At 31.4% G+C, this 22,386-nt stretch overlaps 1 protein-coding gene across 1 annotated transcript; it reads left to right on the top strand.

Annotated features, from left to right (window-relative positions):
* Nucleotides 1-1,350: 1,350 nt before the first annotated feature.
* LOC142221906 ((E3-independent) E2 ubiquitin-conjugating enzyme UBE2O) lies at nt 1,351-20,258 on the top strand. Its single transcript, XM_075291773.1, has 11 exons — nt 1,351-2,044; nt 7,766-8,019; nt 8,087-8,294; nt 8,359-9,255; nt 9,355-9,503; nt 9,565-10,000; nt 10,073-10,162; nt 14,247-15,628; nt 15,693-16,030; nt 16,089-16,325; nt 19,160-20,258. Exons 1-11 carry the CDS (start codon nt 1,568-1,570, stop codon nt 19,333-19,335), a joined length of 4,644 nt encoding a protein of 1,547 aa, XP_075147888.1. The 5' UTR covers nt 1,351-1,567; the 3' UTR covers nt 19,336-20,258.
* The last annotated feature ends 2,128 nt before the right edge of the window (nt 20,259-22,386 follow it).

Here is a 22,386-nt window from a genome sequence, read left to right as displayed (position 1 = left end):
CTATGTTCATTCTTGCGAAAAATTTTTATGGAAACCATTATTTCGCACATAGAAAGCGGCGTTTTTTTAGGTAGCTTGGAGCGCTATTTTACAGGGAGCGATATTGGATTAAGTTGGTGGTTGTTGCTTGTTTTTACAAAATAACATTTTATTTTTCCTTGGGCAATTGATCTGCTATTCCTTTGATCCTTTGTATAGTTTCGGAACAAAAATATGGCCCGTGTTTGATTTATAAACCCGCACAAATAGTTTTTAATAAATAAATTATTATTTCTTAATTCACCGGCCTTAAAGGCCGGTACTCTGTTCGGTTTTCGCGTTGAAACTCCATACAAAACCAAAAAATGCGAAAAATTTGCGAAATTTTTTCCATTTGTGATACTTTGTTTTTTCGTGTTGAAAAACTGACGTTTATAGCACGGCGCCATTTGCAATGTGAATTAAGAAATAATTTATTTATTAAAAACTATTTGTGCGGGTTTATAAATCAAACACGGACCATATTTTTGTTCCGAAACTATACAAAGGATCAAAGGAATAGCAGATCAATTGCCCAAGGAAAAATAAAATGTTATTTTGTAAAAACAAGCAACAACCACCAACTTAATCCAATATCGCTCCCTGTAAAATAGCGCTCCAAGCTACCTAAAAAAACGCCGCTTTCTATGTGCGAAATAATGGTTTCCATAAAAATTTTTCGCAAGAATGAACATAGTACCGGCCTTAATATATTAAAAAGTGGATTACTTCAGGAATCATTGTTTTGATACAAATATCAAGATTTTTTTTATTAATTTCTTCCATTTTTTCAGTAAAAAATGGTTTCACCCATAAATCTTCATACAACTTCATTGTTTGTTTATGCTCCTTCTTATTTTGTTGATGTTGTCATCACATTTGTTCCTGCAGTGTAAGGGCAAAACTTGAACGAACACACAACAAATAGACGAACCTCTGTCGCAGTGTTTATCCGAACGTCTAAGGCCCGCTTAAGATTCTTTACAAACACCGACATTCCGTCCGGAATAACTGATACTCTGTAAAGCGTATTATGGGAACAAAATTTTTCGCTAGAGGTACATACTGGCCTTAATGGGGTGCTTTTCTTTCGAATGGGATTCCGTACGATATACAGGAACAGGATTTTAATATTAATTTCTAGTGTATATGCGCTTCAAAAAAAAAATAAATAAATAAAAATAATTAAACAAAAAAAAAATAATTTAAAGTCTGTTGTTTTTCTTTTATTTTATTGTTCATTTCAAATATGAGATGACCGTTAAATATTTTACAGTTGTCAGCAAATGTCAATTTTATTGTTTCCTGTCAAACGACGATGTTCGTCTTTGGTATCTGTTAGTTCTTCAAGGCAACAAGGAAAAAGAGGAATAGGAAAATTTTTTAAATATATTTATTAAATTAACTCAACGAAAAACAAGAAAAAAATATTGCAAAATTCCTATTTATTAAGCAGATACAATTTACAAACGATTATAATTTAGTTTATGTAACGAAATTAAATTTCTCAAGCGGGGAAATACGATAATTTTTGCTAAAGTGAAATATAATGGAAGTGGTGGACACTGAAGTCCCTAAAGATGGCCCGTCAAATATCAGTAATATTCCCCTTGAAGAAAATAGCGAAAATAACAAATTGCCACAACATGAATCATCATCCTCTACAGATTCGAATTCAAGTGTGAAAACAAAAGAGTCTGATGCCATTAATAAATCTGGTGCCTCACCCAAATTACAAATAATAACAGAAAATAATAGTATCGTTTTAAGTTCACCTCAAAATGGTAATGACTCAAGTTCTTCCGCTATTGTTGCGGAAGAAGGAACTCCTGCAGATAACATGTATTTCTATGAAGATGAAGTATTTCGCATCGATAAGAAAGGGCGTGTTAAATTTGGTTGTGTTTTGCAAACAGCAGCCGACCAAGATGATAATGATGAAGAGTTTGGTGAGACATTGTCCAAGGGCGAGGTGCGTGTCGCCTGGTATCCAGAAGACAAAGATAGAGTTCATGCAGAAAATACGGTAAGTTCAAAAAAAACATTTCCAAACAAAACTAAGTCATTACCATAATTTATCAACCAATTCTCCATAGAAACAGTTATGCAATTTTACATTACTCTGAAGGATAACTGTAAATTGCTATGATTTCTTATTCGCTTCAAAATTGTTTATGAAAAATATCAGGTAGAGGGGATGAGCTGATTGTTGAAGCAATGAGCAAAAAATGCGACAATTAGAATAGACATAAGCAAGAGAAAGAACAACAATAACTGTCACATCTATTATTCGAAGGTTATTTTCTCCATATTTCAATGTTAAAGCTGTTTGAAGGTTATTGAAGTTTCAGCTCCCGGTTCCTCAAAGGAATAAAGTTTAAAAGAAAAGGAAAAAAGTAAAAACTTAATTGAATGCATAGAAGGATTAGTTTGACGAGAATTCTAATCCAAGGTTTCTGATACCATCTTCACTTTAGCTTAACCTCTTGTACCCATAAAATATTTAGAGGAAAAATGAAACTGGAATAATTCATATAGTTCATATATCTCACGTTAAATTTGCGAATCAAAAATGTAATGAACCAGTGATTAATCCATAAAATATTTTAACTTAAAATGTTTGGATAATGGTCCATTCAACCATATGCCACCATGAGAAAGTGGAAGCTGCGAAAGCTCACTTTTAGTCAATTTAAACGACGAGTTTGTGATGAGGAGCAGGATACATTCAGGATTATTTAAATTTTTTTCTCTGTGCTCCACATTCCATATTCAAAACAATTTACTGATAGTTTGTCGAAAAATTTGGTCTAAAGTTTATGTAAAACTTGTAGTTGTATGGTTGACTTTTCAGTATAATTTGTGGAGTTTGTAAGGCTTGAGCCATGTTGTAATAAAACAAAGTCTTAGGTTAGGTTAGTTGGCTCACTTAGACTATTCAGTCCATTGTGATACCGCACAATGGTGAACTTCTCTCTTATCACTGAGTGCTACCTGATTTCATGTTAAGCTCAATGACAAGGGACCTCCTTTTTATAGCCGAATCCGAACGGCGTTCCACATTGCAGTGAAACCACTTAGAGAAGCTTTGAAACACTCAGAAATGTCACCAGCATTACTGAGGTGGCATAATCCACCGCTGAAAAACTTTTAGGTGTTTGGTCAAGGTGGGCATGCTAACCATTGCACCATGGTGGCTCCCTAAAATAAAGTTTTGGTTTTATAATGTTTTATTGCGACATATTTCCAATATTTCGAATACCATCGTTTTCAGTCCTCAGGGAAATAAAGGAGATAAAGTTATTAGCATAGTTTATACATAAAGTTAAACACAGTGGCGAGCTAGTTACTTTATCTATTAAAAATTGATTTTTCTTGGGACATACAATGAAGGTGTTCGACATATTCGAAAAATATCACAATCAAAAACTATAAAAACAAAGATTTTTGGAAAATGTTCTAATTTTTTTAAAGCACTTCTAAAAATGTTCTAGTATAGGTATTCTTTATGTTTATTACACGGGAAGCTCTTTTAATGCACACTTTTAACGGGTAATTTTAACTTTTTTTGTTTCAAATAGTTTAAAAACAGAGTAGGAACTAATAAAATTGTACAAATTAAAGTTTGTCAAAAAAAAAAATGCTAAAAATATTGCTAATAATGCATTAAAAATCATAAAAAAATTATAAAAATTATTTATTAGGCAAAATATCACAAAATTTTTTTAATTCACATCCAAAACACTAAATTCGGATCACACCAAATTCAATGTAAGGGCTGTTGAAGCCAATGTTAAATGCTTCTGCGCCAATTTTGAACCACTTTCGGAACCAAAACGAATATTTTCACTACGTTTTTGGCGACGCTTTTTTATTGGGTTGCTATGTAATTTGATGTGCTGATGCTAACACAGATATGCCTAGTTATGAAATAGGGGAACTTTTCCATTCAAGTTTTGGCAAGATAAATGTCCAATTGTCTTCATGTATGTATTTGCACTCTTAATTTCAATGTTTTTTTGTAGAAAAATCAAACGTTGTTTGTTTGTACCTCAGTTTCGGCGGAACATCAAAATGTGTTTTCATTTTTTTAAAGCATGACTCTCCGTTCGGAATCACCTCTATCATTGAGCTTACAGAGAACATCAGCTTTTATAACTTATCTAGGTTAGGTTAGGTGGCAGTCCGATGTATCGGGTTCACTTAGACTATTCAGTCCATTGTGATACCACAGTGGTGAACTTCTCTCTTATCACAGAGTGCTGCCCGATTCCATGTTAAGCTCAATGACAAGGGACCTCCTGCCTGATAGGCGAATTTGCAAAAACTGTTGGTGCGAAGTATAATGACTACTGTATGAGCTGTCATGATGCGGAGGAAAAGGAATCAATTAAACACCTCTTGTGTGAGTGTCCTGCATTTTGTGTAAGGCGTAAGCGAATTTTAGGGGCATATAGCTTTAGATTACTGGCGGACCTGGAAAAAGTTAACTTAAGCAGTCTGTTAATGTTTTTGGAACAATCTGGTTGGTTCAACAAAAGAAAATAATAGAGAAGGTTCAGTGGTTAAAACTAGAAGTCCCCATATGTAATAGGTACTTTTAGTTAATGTGGTATCACAATGGACTGAATAGTCTAAGTGAGCCTGAAACTTAATCGGGCTGCCACTTTAACCTAACCTGACCTACTTCAGTTACGGGAATGGAATAACAATTTTATTTAACTCATGGGACTTCGATTGGAAAAAAACGTACAACATTATTGAAATTGATGGCAAAATATGAAAGACACTGTCATAGATTTTGGATCCTGTATCCCTCACAATATATGTTGAATTAACAATAACTTTGGAATAATACTATCAAATACTATCATTTGGGCGAAAATACATTGTGGGAAAAGGTAGTGTAATATATTTTAAGCGAAACGAAAACCCACTTAATTAATTTAGTTAATTAAACTTTATATTGATAAAAATAAACATTTCAGTAAATTAATTTTTAATATTAGTATGTCTACAATTGGCATTAATGGCCTATTCCCGTATCTCATATGAAATCTTTTTTTTCGTAATATAAACGAATTTCATATGAGATACCTCAGGCCAACGTTTTGAAAATACTCATTTCTGATAATCAATGTATCGATGTCCTCATTCCAGAATACACTAAGTCGAATTTGAATTTTTTGATGGAGTTCGTTGTTTTTTATTCGGGATGATGTGAATTGCATCCTGTGAAAAGTTCGAATTTATTGGACACTTCTATCAAAAGTTATGGTTAATATTGTATGTAGCTTGTGACTAAATAAAGTTTTAAAAATTTCCAATCCGAAAAGGGGAAAAAGCTTTCATCGGTCTAAAGTGGTCTAAGTCATTTTTAGCCATGTTCTATTATCACTATTTTGAATTCGTACATTCTAAATGAAATCTACAATAAATATGATTTTAAGGCAAAAAAATACTTTGAACTTGTTTCCTGTAAAATTCACTTTTTAGACTTAGCGTACTTTGAAATGGAGACATCGATATGATATTCTCGTGCAAAAGAAATAACATTCCAAAATAGAAAACCCAAAATTGATTCGAATTCGAGTGACTGTTTTAGTTTAGGTTAGGTAAAGTGGCAGCGATTTATTTCAGGATCACTGAGACTATTCAATCCATGGTGATAACACAGTAGTAAACTTCTCTCTTATCACTGCGTGCCACCTGTTCCATTTTTAGGCTAATGGAAGTACAAATTTATTTATTTTATTTATTTATATATTTACAATCACAATGAATTATGAAAAAAAACAGGTAATATAGGTGCTAACAACATGGGTTTTCGGCCTAAAAATATTTTAAAAGAATTAGCCATTTTGTTTAATTTTTAGATGGAACTTCTTATTTGCCATTCATATTTGGTTTTTAAAAAACTCTATTGGGATATAAATATTCTTCTTCTTGACATTGATAAGGCATCTCAAATTAAGGTGCACTAGTTTAACAGGGTAAACCATATATTGCTGGTTCTCCCTAATTTTATCTCATAAATGTTTGAATTTGAATTTATCGATTTCAAATTCTGGATCATGGTGTCCATACGTCATGGAGACGAGGCCCTCACGGTCGGAAAGGGCGGGAAAGTGGGCGATGGGACCGTTCGGCCAGGCCGAATCTTATGTACACTCCACCATGGATTGCATAGAAACTTGTACTAAAGACTGTCGTCCCCAATCGAATTACTTGGGTTGTGGTAACACTTGCCGAAGGCAAGGTATCTTAAAACTTATTAACACCGTCTTCTCAATTGTAAGTTAGTCCATACGGGGTATATATTAAACAAATAAAAAAGGCCGATTTAAATACGTATATAATTCAGTTTGACAAAATTTTCTATATTATTAACACCGTCTTCTCAATTGTAAGTTAGTCCATACGGGGTATATATTAAACAAATAAAAAGGCCGATTAAATACGTATATAATTCAGTTTGACAAAATTTTCTATAGAAATAAAATTTTGACAAAATTTTCTATAGCAATAAAATTTTGACAACATTTTCTATAGAAATAAAATCGTGCAAAATGTTGTATAGTAATAAAATGTTGACAAAATTTTCTATAGAAATAAAATTTGACAAATTTTTCTATAGAAATAAAACTTTGACAAAATTTTCTATAGAAATAAAATTTTGACAAAATTTTGTACAGAAATAAAATTTTGACAAAATTTTCTATAGAAATAAAATTTTCACAAAATTTTCTATAGAAATAAAATCGTGACAAAATTTTTTCTAGTAATAAAATGTTGACAACATTTTCTATAGAAATAAAATTTTGACAAAATTTTCTATAGAAATAAAATTTTGACAAAATTTTATATAGTAATAACATTTTGACAAAATTTTCTATAGTAGTAACATTTTGACAAAATTTTCTGTAGAAATAAAATTTTGGTATGGACCGATATGGACTAATTCTTGCATGGTTGTTAGAGACCATATACTAACACCATGTACCAAATTTCAACCAAATCGGATGAATTTTGCTCATATATGAGTCTCCGGAGGTCAAATCTGGGGATCGGTTTATATGGGGGCTATATATAATTATGGACCGATGTGGACCAATTTTTGCATGGTTGTTAGAGACCATATACTAACACTATGTACCAAATTTCAACCGGATTGGATGAATTTTTCTCCTCCAAGAGGCCGGATCGGTTGAAATTTGCTTCTCTTATAGGCTCTGCAAGCCAAATCCGGGGATCGGTTTATATGGGGGCTATATATAATTATGGACCGATGTGGACCAATTTTTGCATGTTTGCATGGACCAGCAATTTTGCATGGTCTGAGCGTCGGTTTAAAAGGGGGCTATACGTAAAAGTGGTCCGATATGTCAAACTTGCAATACCATCCGACCTACATCAATAACAACTACTTGTGCTAAGTTTCAAGTCGATAGCTTGTTTCGTTCGGAAGTTAGTGTGATTTCAACCGACGGACGGACGGACGTGCTTAGATCGACTAAGAATTTCACCACGACCCAGAATATATATACTTTATGGGGTCTTAGAGCAATATTTCGATGTGTTACAAATGGAATGACAAAGTTAATATACCCCCATCCTATGTGGAGGGTATAAAAATATGTTGAACAAAAAATATCTTTTGTTTTCCTATACATTTTTTTTACATTTATTATAAGAAGATATAAAACCTTTGCACTAAAAAAATCCTTTAAATTTCATTCACTTGTAGATCGGTTTAGTAGATCGTACATTAATGCCTGGAGATGTGGTGAGACGTTTGTTACGTGGAAAAGAAACTCAACGAGGTTACTGCCGCGATATTAATATGAGAGCAGATGTCAAGGTATTGGGCACTAAATATGTAATTAAAAATGTTAATGCTGAACGTTTAAGAACGTTCGCAAATTGGCAAGTGGATAGTGCTGTGTATTTAAATTCATGGGTAGGCAGTATCTCAGAGGTGGAAAAGAAAGCTGTTATAAGGTAAGAAACCATAGAAGCGTAGTCCGTCCCATAGTATTGTAAACAAAAATTCGGTCTTTTCTTGCAGATCAATAAATGGTTGTCGTATAGAAATTTCATCAAGCCATTTCCATTTATTTGAAGATTTTGAAGGATATAAACGGGGCAATTTCGCTCCTGCATTCTATCCTGGTAATACAATAATTGGTTCTTTACCTCCAATGGAAAATATCAAGATATTAACCCCGGATATACCATTGAGCAAGAATAAGAAAGGAAAACCATTACTTAGAAAGGTATATTCGAAAAAACAAACAGAAATTGAGTTTTATGTGATTATTGTTTCTTTGAAATTTGTAGTTTAAAATTGAAAGTATCTATACCGCTTCCGTTTGGGTCCATTGGCAATGTAAAGCCCTGTCAGATGAGGCAAGTTTGCAGTCCATTACATCACAGCCACCATCTCGTATAACTGGCGAGGATCTGAATAACCTAAAACGTTTGAATCTCTTCGAATCGCTTATGCTGCAAATCGATGATCAATGTTATCTAACATTTTCTTCCTGTGATACTATTATGAAAAAATCAGATTGGGAAAACGAACAATCAGAAAAATATAAAATTATTTTTGAAGAACAGATGAAACTCCATCAACAATTTTTCTTTAATCCACCAACATTGAATGGACCAGCTGCAGGCGGTTCAGCTGGAGGTTTACACCATAATTATGAAAAGTTTAAGAAAAAACTGAATCTAGGTTTAGACGATAAGGCCACAATTAAATCCAAAAGAAATTCACTTAAAAATGGTAAATATAATAATAGCCATCCCAATAGAGAATCTTTAGCAAATCTTAAAACCACATCGGCTAATGAAAAAGAGGATGAAAATGAATGGATATCCATGGAGGAAGATGTTGATGATGAAGATGATTTTGACCCTGAAATCGGCCTTAAACCTTATAATCTTACCGATGATGCACTTAGCACTACAACAACTATGTCAACAGGATCAAGCCCCTCGCGCACCAGCCCTGTCCATCTAACAAAACGTCAACTCAAGAAAAAAGCTCGCAAAAACTATAAGAAACCATTTTTATGTGAAAACAAAAAGGAATTTTGCCCCAAAGAAGGTGAAGATTTAGCAACAGAAGCTCTCTTGATATATAGTACTGCAACAGTTGTCTGGCAAGATGGTACCATAGAATGTGATATACCTTCGACGGAATTATATCCCATTCATCATATTGATAATCATGTAAGTGTAAGGGATTTATTTCAGTAGATATGCAGCAGTGAATTTTTTATCTTTTATATACACATACCTTTTACTTTGCCTTTTTATTAATAATTCTAGGAATTTTTCCCCGGTGACTTTGTTATATCAGGAATCGAGGAGTCCGATGTCAATTATCGTGATTATGGTGTCATTCAAACTGTAGATCACGAAGGAAGAATTGCTCGCGTAAAATGGTTTACAACCTATACATCTGCAGATGAACCCAAGTAACTATAACATAAAATGTAAAGTAATTTGCATAGTTTCTCACAGGCATTGTTCCCTTAGGCCTTCCTATAAAGGTGAATCGGAAGTTAGTGTTTATGATTTAAAAGATCATCCCGATTTTCAATATCGTCCTGGTACCATGGTTATACGAGTGGCAAATTTTGTTGGCGATGATGCTAAATGTACAGCTGGTCAAATTATTGATAATTGCATTGATGGTCATGTTAAAGTCTGGTGGGTTGATGGTCACATTAGTATGTGTTGGCCACAGGATCTTTTCGAAGTTGGCCAATATGATCAAGGTGTTTGGGAACGTGAGTCAGAGGATTCCTGGGAAACAGAATCGGAAAATAGTGAATATGGTGGTGGAGCTGGCAGTAGTTTAAAATTGTCCATGTCGGAATCTCATGTATTATCGAATATTGAAAAGGCCCGAGTGGCTGTAGCACGATTAGAAGAGATTTTCAATTTAAGCCCGAATTTACAAAATCCGGAGGTAAAGAAGCTACGAATGAGATTCGAAGCCTTTATTAATTATATCTATTTTATTATTTTTTATTATTAATAGGTTATGAAAAAACTACTTACAGTGTATAAAGGTTGTCGTTACTTGGATCGTTTACTAAATACAAACTTCTTTCATGAAGACAATTTCATGGTAGGTATTTATTTTTAATGTTTGAAACAGAACAATTTAAAAAAAGTTTAACATAATTTGTTCAACATTTGATTGATTGCTCACTTCCGGTCTGAGTCGAAGCCAATAGCATTAAGTAGAAGGTTGTAGTTGTTTGTCTTCTTATATGAAGTAACGTGTGTGAGGAAAACATTTTTATCGTAAGGTGACATAAATCTAGCAATAATCACCGCATCTTGAGAAAGATTTTTCTTTGTGTTATTTCTATTCTTCAAATGGTGAATAGACTTCAGTTTCGTTACGGACACATTACAGTTGGTACAAATCCTTCCACAAACATCGTTTAGATTTTCACTCTCTTCGAAAGGAATCCCATTTATACGGACATCCGCAGCTAATGGGACATTTTCTTGCCTGAGCACTTGGAGCTTCAATTTCTTTACTTCATATTTTAGGTGTGCGACTTCCTCAACAACATGCTTTAATTTAGTAATTCTTTCATTTATGTCAAAGAATTCCTCTCTAAGATCGCAAAGTTTTCTATCAAATTCGTTCAGGAGACGTTTTTCGGATTCCCTTAACATAGTATTGAAACGTTCTTCAAAACCCTTGTTAATAGTTTCAATATGATCTGTCGAGTCACGAAGCACAACGGTCGTCCGATCTTCAAATCTCTTACTAAGTTTTTCAAAACGTTCATCAAGGAGCTGCATCAAACGAAGGGGAGAGTTAGTGAGACGAGGCGTCTTGGGAATATTTCCCACCAACGATCTGTAAATATGGGAGTCACAAGCTCGTTTATTGGTGTTTATGGTATTCGCTCCCGAACAAGTATCTATTGGTTTAATAATCAAAATTTTCTATAGAAAGTTTTGTAAAAAATTTGTTTCTGTAGAAAATTTTGTCAAAATTTTATTTCTATAGAAAATTTTGTCAAAAGTTTATTTCTAAAGAAAATTTTGTCAAAATTTTATTTCTATAAATTTTGTCAAAATTTTATTTATTTTCTATAAACATTAAATTTTGTCAAAATTTTATTTCTATAGAAAATTTAGTAAAAATTTAATTTCTATAGAAAATTTTGTCAAAATTTTATTTCTATAGAAAATTTTGTCAAAATTTTATTTCTATAAAATTTTGTCAAAATATTATTTCTATGGAAAATTTTGTCAAAATTTTATTTCTAATTATACAATTATTTTTCGAGCTTTATGGACAGATATAGATTAAGGAACATGGTTAATAGAGCCATTGAAAAGAAAACGCCAGATACCAATCTATACACGCCTGGACTGTACATGTTTCGGTTCGGGCGAATGAACCTTTCCACAGCCTTTAGTATAGATCTGGCTGGGAGAGATAACTCAATTTTGGGCCCTTTATGCTAACTCCTTATGGAGAAAACATTTGGGAAATTTTCCTCTTACAAATTGAATCATCTTTTCTCCCACTGTACATCATCTTTTCATATAACTTACGAGTCCCTTAATCTTATTTTTATTTCGTTTTGTTACATAGTAATGCAACAACACGAAATTTATTTTTAGAAAGCTAATTTGTTAGAATTCACCTAAGTGGTGACGTCAATTGCCTGTTTCGGTATCAGGCTAACATGTAATATAATAAGCAACGATGAGCCCGTCGTAAAACTAGGAAAAACACGACTAATGTACGCGTTAGAATTGTTGTTGTATCCTGGAAACCAGTTTCTGTTAATTGTCATATGTTGTAGTTGACTGTAGAAACAATAAGCATTGTTCGACTGTTCACCACTTAGGTGAATTCTAACAAATTAGCTTTCTAAAAATAAATTTCGTGTTGTTGCATTACTATGTAACAAAACGAAATAAAAATAAGATTAAGGGACTCGTAAGTTATATGAAAAGATGATGTACAGTGGGAGAAAAGATGATTCAATTTGTAAGAGGAAAATTTCCCAAATGTTTTCTCCATAAGGAGTTAGCATAAAGGGCCCAAAATTGAGTTATCTCTCCCAGCCAGATCTATACTAAAGGCTGTGGAAAGGTTCATTCGCCCGAACCGAAACATGTACAGTCCAGGCGTGTATAGATTGGTATCTGGCGTTTTCTTTTCAATGGCTCTATTAACCATGTTCCTTAATCTATATCTGTCCATAAAGCTCGAAAAATAATTGTATAATTAGATATAATGCATTTGGACGTCAATTGCCTGTTTCGGTATCAGGCTAACATGTAATATAAAATTTTATTTCTATAGAAAATTTTGTCAAAATTTTATTTCTATAGAAAATTTTGTCAAAATTTTATTTCTATGGAAATTTTTTTCAAAATTTTATTTCTTTAGAAAATTTCGTCAAAATTTTATTTCTATAGAAATTTTTGTCAAAATTTTATTTCTATAGAAAATTTTGTCAAAATTTTATTTCTATAGAAAATGTTTTCAAAATTTTATTTGTATAGAAATTTTTGTCAAAATTTTATTTCTATAGAAATGTTTGTCAAAATTTTATTTCTATGGAAAATTTTGTCAAAATTTTATTTCGTTTTTGTCTTTTATTGCAGCTTAAAACCATACATTGACTAAACTACAAGTGTAGCTTAACCAACAGAGGAAAAGAATGTTTGTCAAATTTATTTGGGCAAAGCCCTATAGACTGCAAGATGGTTGGATGGACGCACGTTTCGGAATTACCTCATTCCTCATCAGCATCCTCTACTTGCAGCAAAACTATCAACCAATTATCAGAATAAATTCAGGCATTTTATTAAACCCAACAAAAACCACACTTGAACCCTCCGAAAAAAGGTTTTACATTGATAGCCGGCTTATGCCGAAATAAATTCGAAACAAACATTTTTTTTGCTGCAAGTAGAGGATGCTGATGAGGAATGTGGTAATTCCGAAACGTGCGTCCATCCAACCATCTTGCAGTCTATAGGGCTTTGCCCAAATAAATTTGACAAACATTATTTTCCTCTGTTGGTTAAGCTACACTTGTAGTTTAGTCAATGTATGGTTTTAAGCTGCAATAAAAGACAACAACAATGCTTAAAGAACAAAACCAACAATAACAAAACAAAACAAATGGAAAATTTTATTTCTATAGAAAATCTTGTCAAAATTTTATTATTTCTATAGAAAATGGTGTCAAAATATTATTTCTATAGAAAAGTGTGTCAAAATTTTATTTCTATTGAAAATTTTGTCAAAATTTTATTTCTATAGAAAATTTTGTCAAAATTGTATTTCTGTAGAAAATTTCATCAAAATTTTATTTCTATAGAAAATTTCATCAAAATTTTATTTCTATGGAAAATTGTGTCAAAATTTTATTTCTATGGAAAATTTTGTCAAAATTTTATTTCTATAGTAAATTTTGTCAAAATTTTATTTCTATAGTAAATTTTGTCAAAATTTTATTTCCATAGAAAATTTTGTCAAAATTTTATTTCCATAGAAAATTTTGTCAAAATTTTATTTCTATAGAAAATTTTGTCAAAATTTTATTTCTATAAAAAATTGAAAATCCACCATATGTGGTGTTCTTTCTTATCAATTTATGATGCCCAATTATATGTTTATCTCAATGACAATTGACCTTCATTTTATAGCCGAGTTCGAACAGCGAGTAACATTCAGAAACACCGACAGTATTTCTGAGACGAGATAAACCAAACCCGAAAACCATAAAAACGTTTAAGTTTTTGGACGAACCCATGGCCCTTTGTATGCAAGGCGGGCATGCTAGTCATTGCACTATAGACGCTCCCAATTTGTCTATTTTTATTTTAGGACAGCAACCTCCTGCTGGAAAAAATATTTTTAGAAGGGGAGTGGCAGATCTGAGTAGGATCCTTGAAAATAGTGTAGCTAAACCGGTTCGGCCATAGCACATCATCGATTCGCAGTCTAGTTTGGTGGCTTGATTGTGTCCAATAATCTAATACTAGTGACAGTTTATCAACCTAGAAATTGGTTAACAGGCCCATAGCGAAAAGAAGGATTTTTTTTATTTTTGTAAAGAAATCGATTATTGCAAACTTAATTAGGTGTTTATTTGAAATTTATTTTTCAATTTAGTGTATATTGTATTGTCAATCACCCGTTAATCTCTTCCATTCAGGGCCTTATTGAACGAGTTCGCCGTGTTGGAAAACAGTCTCTATGTGATCGTGCTCAAGATCAGAAGAATCGTCTATTCAATGATGGAGCACAGGCAATCGCAACCAGTCCTAGCCCAACAAAATCTCAACAACATATTCAATACTATAGTGCTATTGTGGCAGTGAATAGCTGTGGCCAAAAACAATCCATGCAATCAGGACAACAAATCTTAAGTGGTTTATCGTCCAAGGAATATGCTCCAAAAGTACTCTTTAATATATCTTCCACACCTTTCAAATGTGCCAGTAATCATGCGACCAATGCGACAATGTCTTCGACTAATATAAAAAAGCGTTGCTCACCGGTTGCTGCACGAGAGCAGAGAAAGAGTGATAAAGTGCCAATAGAAGAACAAACCTCGGAAACTAACTGTGATGATCAACATTATGGTGTTGAAGCTGCCGCCACAGTACAAGTGGTAGTACCACAATTCGAAATATCACCTAATAAAAATAAACAATACAATGCCGAAAAGAATCAACTTTTAAACTCGGCCATGCTGAACATTGAGAAGGCCTTCGAGAAGACAAGTCTATTGAAGACCTTCACGGACGATAGTTCGGGCAATGCAGTACATAATATATCCACATCCCAAGATGATTCGGGTAATTACTCGCGTAATGAAAACTGTGATGGCAGTTCGACAAGCTGTACAAGTTCCTCAGATCTAACAAATATCGATACGAATAATTCCATAACCAAAGTAAATGATAATCAAAAATCAATATCCTGCAGTAGTATAGAAATACCCGAAGATGTTGCCCCCGAAATGGTGTGTGTCCGGTTATGTTCTTTACTCAAGGAACAATTGGTGAAATGCCTTGATGAAATACGTGAAAAATACTATAAAGATGATCAAGTTAATTTAAGCGATATCTTTGATATCGATCAAATGGATGATGAGACTTTAGAAACTGTTATAGATTTTCAAAATTTAGAAGATCAAGGAAAAGAAACCAAAGATAATGCTACTGATGTTTTACCACTATCTATGGAAAATCAGAATAATGATAACGATAATGATGGCGGTGAGGACTTGGACATAAATATGCAGTTGACCACCACAAAAGAATCAGTTGTAAATTCAAATGATGCGGGTGAAACCTCTACGCCACCTTCTAATTCTGCAACTGATAGTTCTATTACTAAAGCAATTGAAGCTGGTCTTCACCCTATAGCAAACGCAAGCACCGAGTGTTTCCAAGTATTACCTGCAGCGCCTAAAAACCACAAATTTCATTTAACTATATTTCATCCAAATAATACGCAACAATATTATAAGGCTGTGCAAAGAGAGCATCGTATGCTAAAAAATTCTCTTCCACCGGGTGTGTGGGTTAGGTAAGTTAGGGTGAATGTTATCGCCGAATATCATTTGGTAAAATCCTTTAACTTTTTTCCGCAGAATTTTTGAAGATCGTATGGATCTGTTAAGTGTTATGATTGAAGGTCCCAAAAAAACTCCATACGAAGATGGTATGTTCTTCTTTGATATACAACTGGGACGTGATTATCCCAAGGATCCGCCATTGTGTCACTACATTAGCTATTGTTCGGATCGTTTAAATCCCAATCTCTATGAAGATGGTAAAGTGTGTGTATCACTTTTGGGAACATGGACTGGAAAGGAAAGCGAAATGTGGGGTCCCAAAAGCACTTTGTTACAAGTAATAGTTTCCATACAAGGTCTTATTTTAGTACCAGAACCATATTTCAATGAAGCTGGCTATGATAAGCAAAAAGGTTAGAGAAAATGTCTGGGCACAAAAATATTGGCTTTCATCATTTCTTTAATCCACAGATACTCAACAAGGCCGAGAGAATTCAAGAATGTATAATGAAATGGTTATGATTAAAATGGTTCAAGCTACAACAAAATTGATACAAAATCCTTCCGAAATATTTCGCAATGAAATTATAATACATTTTAAAAAGAGTGGTATGCAGATGTATGAACGTATTAAGGGTTGGATGGAATTATCGAAAGAAAGTCATAGGCGTATGTTGCCAAATACCAGTGTGGATACCGGAAAAGAAGGTAAATAGTTTTATTGGTTAAAGGGTCTGGGAATATTAAAACTTATCTCCTAGACTTGTCAACCAAACGAAAAAAATCGATTACTCAATTTTTGCTAATAGAAATCGGCTTTTCAATTGTTTTTGTTCGTTTTTACCTACCACCATATAATTTTTTGCTGTTATGAATAAGAAACAAGTACGATAAGTCTAAAGTCGGGCGGGCCGACTATATTATACCCTTCACCACTATGTATACCAACATTTTTGATACCATCTTAACACCTTCAAATTTGTTAGGAGCTATATAAAGGTTTATTTTCACATATACAAATATTTATGAACCGATTTTTTAAAATTTCACAAAATCTCTAGATTCAAAATTTAAATTGGTTAATGACCGGGACAAAAATCTTCATTTATGATTTATAGGTCGATATATACGAATTAGAGTATAGGTAAATTTGAATCATTTTTGCGAGTTTTCGACTTAACAGTGACGATTTTACAAGGAACATGTGGGTATTTTGGCCATATTTGCTAAAATCGGAAGAACATATATATGGGGGCTTTGTCTAATTCTGAGCAGATTTTGATAAAATTTGGCACACATTGCTAAAATTTTAATTGAACTCTCAGTGCAAAATATCAAAATTTTCGAAATTAAACTTTGGCCTCCGTAGTCATATGAATCTGAGTCGGGCGGAAGATATATATGGGAATTTCATCTAAATCTGAACCGATTTTAACCAAATTTGGCATGTGTTGCAAGAATGTTAGTCCTACTGTATGTGACCTCTGGGGCCATATAAATGCGTATCGGACGAAAGATATATATGGCAGCTATATCTAAATCTGAACCAATTTCATCTAAATTTGGCATGCATATTAAAAATGTTATTTCCATTCCCTGTTCACAATTTTAAGTAAATCGGAGGAAATGGTCATATCTGTAAATCGGACGACAGATATATATGGGAGCTATATCTAAATCTGAACCGAATTCAACCAAATTCGGTATGCATATTTTAAATGTTAATGCTACTCCCTGTGCATTTACGTAACTCTGGGTAAAACTTTGGCATCTGGGGCCATAGGAGTGTAAATCGGACGAAAGCTATATACGGGAGCTATATCTAAATATGAACCGATTTCCACCAAATTCAGTGTGGATATTTATAATGTTAATTCTACTTCCTGTGCAAAAATTTACGTAAATCGGAACAACAGATTGGCCCCTGAGGACATAGGGCAAATCGGGCGAAAGCTATATATGAGAGCTATATCTGAATCTGAACCGATTTCACTGATATTTTGCAAAATTTACGAGACTCACAAAATATTCGATTATACGAAATTGAAAGAAAATCGGTTGATAAATACGTCATTTATGACCAGATCGGTTATAAATATATAAATGCAGCTATATCTAAATCTGAACCGAAAATCAATAGGGATCGTCTTTGAGCCGAAAAAGGACCCTATGCCAAATTTGAGGACGATCAGACTTAAACTGCGAGCTGGACTTTGCACACAAAAATACATCAACAGACAGGCAGACGGACAGACAGACGGACAGACAGACAGACGGACATCGCTAAATCAACTCAGATCGGTATACTAAAAGATGGGTCTATGACTACTCATTCTCGGCGTTACATACAAATGCACAAACTTATTATACCCTGTACATACAAAATTATTAGGCTCATATTTGGCATTAAAAGTTGATTTGTCAACTTTGACCAATATAAAAAAGAAGACTTTTAAAACTCAACATTTCACAGAAAAAGTATAGCCAATATTTTTTTCAATTGAGGTAAATCAACAATGCTGCCCGATTCCATGTTAAGCTCAATGACAAGGGACCTCCTTTTTATAGTCGAGTCCGAATGGCGTTCCACATTGTAGTGAAACCACTTAGAGAAGCTTTGAAACCCTCAGAAATGTCACCAGCATTACTGAGGTGGGATAATCCACCGCTGAAAAACTTTTTGGTGTACGGTCGAAGCAAGAATCGAACCCATGACCTTGTGTATGCAAGGCGGGCATGCTAACCATTGCACCACGGTGGCTCCAAAAAAAGTTTTAATCATAATTTATTATATTAATTAATTTCATGATTGTAGACTAATTTTTTTTTTCTGTGTATTAAAAGTGGGCTACGAGTTTTTGACTTTTTTTGCCAAGACTTTTTATATTCCTACGCTCAAACGAAGTGAACCCTCTATTTCACTAAAGCCAATTTAACATTATTTTAGTTCATGGAAATATTATGTTTGGAGAATGTTCCCTTTATTCTAGTAATTTTTTGCGTACGTTAGTTAAATGAACTAAAACACGGGAAAAAAATTATACACAAATGAAACATAAAGATTTACTAGGATAGGTGGCAGCCCGATGTATCAGGCTCACTTAGACTATTCAGTCCATTGTGATAAAAAAAAATTTACTAAATTCGTACACAAAACAGTTCATTATTTCTTTAAATTTGTACATTTTACTACAAATGCGCCCATCTTGAATTTCGTATGGCACTAAAGACATTCTTGCAATTTTGAAATCCAATTTTTTCCTTCAAACTACAAAATCTTTTTAATGAGTGAAAAAATTAATTATGTAATAATAATAATAATAAATTTTCTTGATTTAGTCGAAAAATATTTATTTATTTTTGTGATATCGGCGCGATGTCAGCGTTTGTAATACTGTTAAAATTTTCTAAAAATAATTTAACTTTTCTAAAATTTACCAAAAATTTTCATTTTTGTTGGTTTTATTGTTTTTTTTTCAGTGTGGTTGATTACATTTAATTTAGACTCAACTTTAAAACTTTTCTAATTTTTTAAATTGCAGATCATGGACTACAAACCGCCAATGCTACATATAATATGCCTGATTTTCCATTGGTACCAGCGAGTCGTGGATTTTGTTTGAGTTTAGCCGGCCTATTGGAAACATTTCGAAATAAATTGAGTTCGTGTATAGAAAATGTGGTCATTGCTGATGTTCCAAAAACATCAGAAGAATAGTTACAAATTAATTTAGTTTTTATAACAAAACATATATAGTTGAATTAATAAAAAAAATATATATATAGGTCTTCTTAAAATTATTAATTTGGTGCTAATGCCTCCATCACCAATTTGTCTTTAAAACAATGTTCTATTCTTTACTACAAAATCTTTAATCTCTATAAATTATCGAAATATTTTTAATAAATTTATTAAACTCTTATGGTACATAATTTAAATATGGTATTAAAAACATAATACTCAATATGAAATATGAAACGGAAACAAGAAATTTCTATTTATTATTAAATTATGTTACATGTTGTCTTCGAATCGTATAGTTTTACTATTTTTTTTAATTGCCTCGAATAATTATCTTATGAAATTTTCAAGGAAAGCAAAATTAATATGTTTTGCTTTTAAATATGTAAAATGTAACTTGTCGCATATACGTTTTAATAATAAAAATAATTTTCGTACATTTTGCGTCCATCTACAAGAAAATCGATAAATAAAACTAGGATATTAACATTGTTTATTTTCATTTATTATTTACAATCGAAACAGTATTATTTATGAAACGAAATGCTTTAAATTTATATTGTTTGCAAAGCACATTTACATTAATTTAATTAAAATAAAAACATGTTTAAAAAACATACACGTACATTAATATATAAGTGTCATCTTTTCCATTTGTATGTTTTATAGCAAATATGCACATTACCAAATGTAATTAATAAGTATTATTTTGTTTGGTTTTAAGCTTTTATTTATTTATTTATAAGCCTAGCATTTTTTTGTTGTTTTGCTTTATAAGTAGCATTTTCTTATAAAATTTGTTAATTTGTTTTTTTTTCCTTGCGAAAAGCCTTTATGTATCACAAAAATTTCCATTATATTTTTATAAAAACAAATCGTAAATACACATTTAAAAACCACGAGCATTTATTTTTATTATGAAATTAGATAATAATTGTTCACAAAAACGACGTAAATTTGCATTATATGCTTCTGTTTTTCCTGTAGTTCACAATTGCTTCAAATTCAAAAATGGCTAAAAAGTTAATTTAAAGCAATTTCAAATAGAGTCGATCTGAAATATCATCCTATTGTTACCAAAAACATGGAATAGACCTTCGATAGCAGAGAGGATGGGCCATGTCCCTCCTAGAAGAAGTTTCTAGCTATATTTTGGTTGGGAAAAATAATGGTATGTTGTAATGGCTATTACTAATGTCACAAATTGAATTTCAAGCAGATCAAAAAATAATCACTCATGTGCTCTAGACATCAAATCTGGGAATCGGTTTTCATGTATGCTATATTCAATTATGAATCTGGAAACTATGGTGCAATTTTTGTGTATCATACACGGTTGCCACTCATGGCAAATATAATTTACCAAAATTTGAAAATCTACCACATTTACCAAATCTAATTTTGAAGTTTTTGATAAAAATTTTGTGGATCGAAAAAAGTTTTTTCTTCGAAAGAAATGTTTTAACTATTTTAGAAGTTTATTTCAGTATTTGCAATATTATATATTATAATCATCCTAGAAAATTTTGTCAAAATTTTATCTCTCTAGAAAATTTCTGTAAAATTTTATTTCTAAGAAAATTTTTCCAAAATTTTATTTATCTGGAAAACTTTGTCAAAATTTTATTTCTATAGAAAATTTTGTCAAAATTTTATTTCTATAGAAAATTTTGTCGAAATTTTACTTCTATAGAAAATTTTGTCAAAATTTTATTTCTACAGAAAATTTTGTCAAAATTTTATTTCTATAGAAAATTTTGTCAAAATTTTATTTCTATGGAAAGTTTTGTCAAAATTTTATTTCTATGGAAAATTTTGTCAAAATTTTATTTCTATGGAATATTTTGTCAAAATTTGAAATTTTACTTCTATAGACAATTTGTCAAAATTTTATTTCTATTGAAAAATTTGTCAAAATTTTATTTCTATGGAAAATTTTGTCAAAATTTTATTTCTATGTAAAATTTTGTCAACATTTTATTTCTTTAGAAAATTTTGTCAAAATGTTATTTCTATAGAAAATTTTGTACACATTTCATTTCTATAGAAAATTTTGTCAAAATTTGAAATTTTACTTCTATAGAAAATTTTGTCAACATTTTATTTCTATAGAAAATTTTGTCAAAATTTTATTTCTATAGAAAATTTTGTCAAAATTTTATTTCTATGTAAAATTTTGTCAACATTTTATTTCTTTAGAAAATTTTGTCAAAATGTTATTTCTATAGAAAATTTTGTACACATTTTATTTCTATAGAAAATTTTGTCAAAATTTGAAATTTTACTTCTATAGAAAATTTTGTCAACATTTTATTTCTATAGAAAATTTTGTCAAAATTTTATTTCTATAGAAAATTTTGTCAAAATTTTATTTCTATGGAAAATTTTGTCAAAATTTTATTTCTATGAAATATTTTGTCAAAATTTTATTTTTATAGAAAATTTTGTCAAAATTTTATTTCTATAGAAAATTTTGTCAAAATTTTATTTCTATAGAAAATTTTGTCAAAATTTTATTTCTATGAAAAATTTTGTCAAAAATTTCTTTCTATGGAAAATTTTGTCAAAATTTTATTTCTATTGAAAATTTGGCAAAATTTTTTTTCTATAGACAATTTTGTCAAAATTTCATTTCTATAGAAAATTTTGTCAAAATTTTATTTCTATACAAAATTGTGTCAAAATTTTATTTCTATAGAAAATTTTGTCAAAATTTTAATTCTATAGAAAATTGTGTCAATATTTTATTTCTATAGAAAATTTTGTCAAAATTTTATTTCTATAGAAAATTTTGTCAAAATTTTAATTCTATAGAAAATTGTGTCAATATTTTATTTCTATAGAAAATTTTGTCAAAGCTTTATTTCTACAGAAAATTTTGTCAATTTTTTTACAGAAAATGTTTTCAAATTGTTTTTCTACGGAAAATTTTGTCAATTTTTTTCTACATAAATTTTGACAAAATTGAAAATTTTGTCAACATTTTATTTCTATAGAAAATTTTGTCAAAATTGTATTTCTATAGAA

Source organism: Haematobia irritans, chromosome 1, assembly GCF_050003625.1.
Source record: "Haematobia irritans isolate KBUSLIRL chromosome 1, ASM5000362v1, whole genome shotgun sequence".
NCBI classification, from domain to species: domain Eukaryota; kingdom Metazoa; phylum Arthropoda; class Insecta; order Diptera; family Muscidae; genus Haematobia; species Haematobia irritans.
The sequence above is the reverse complement of the archived record's forward strand: the minus strand, read 5'-3'. Positions and strand labels throughout refer to the sequence as shown.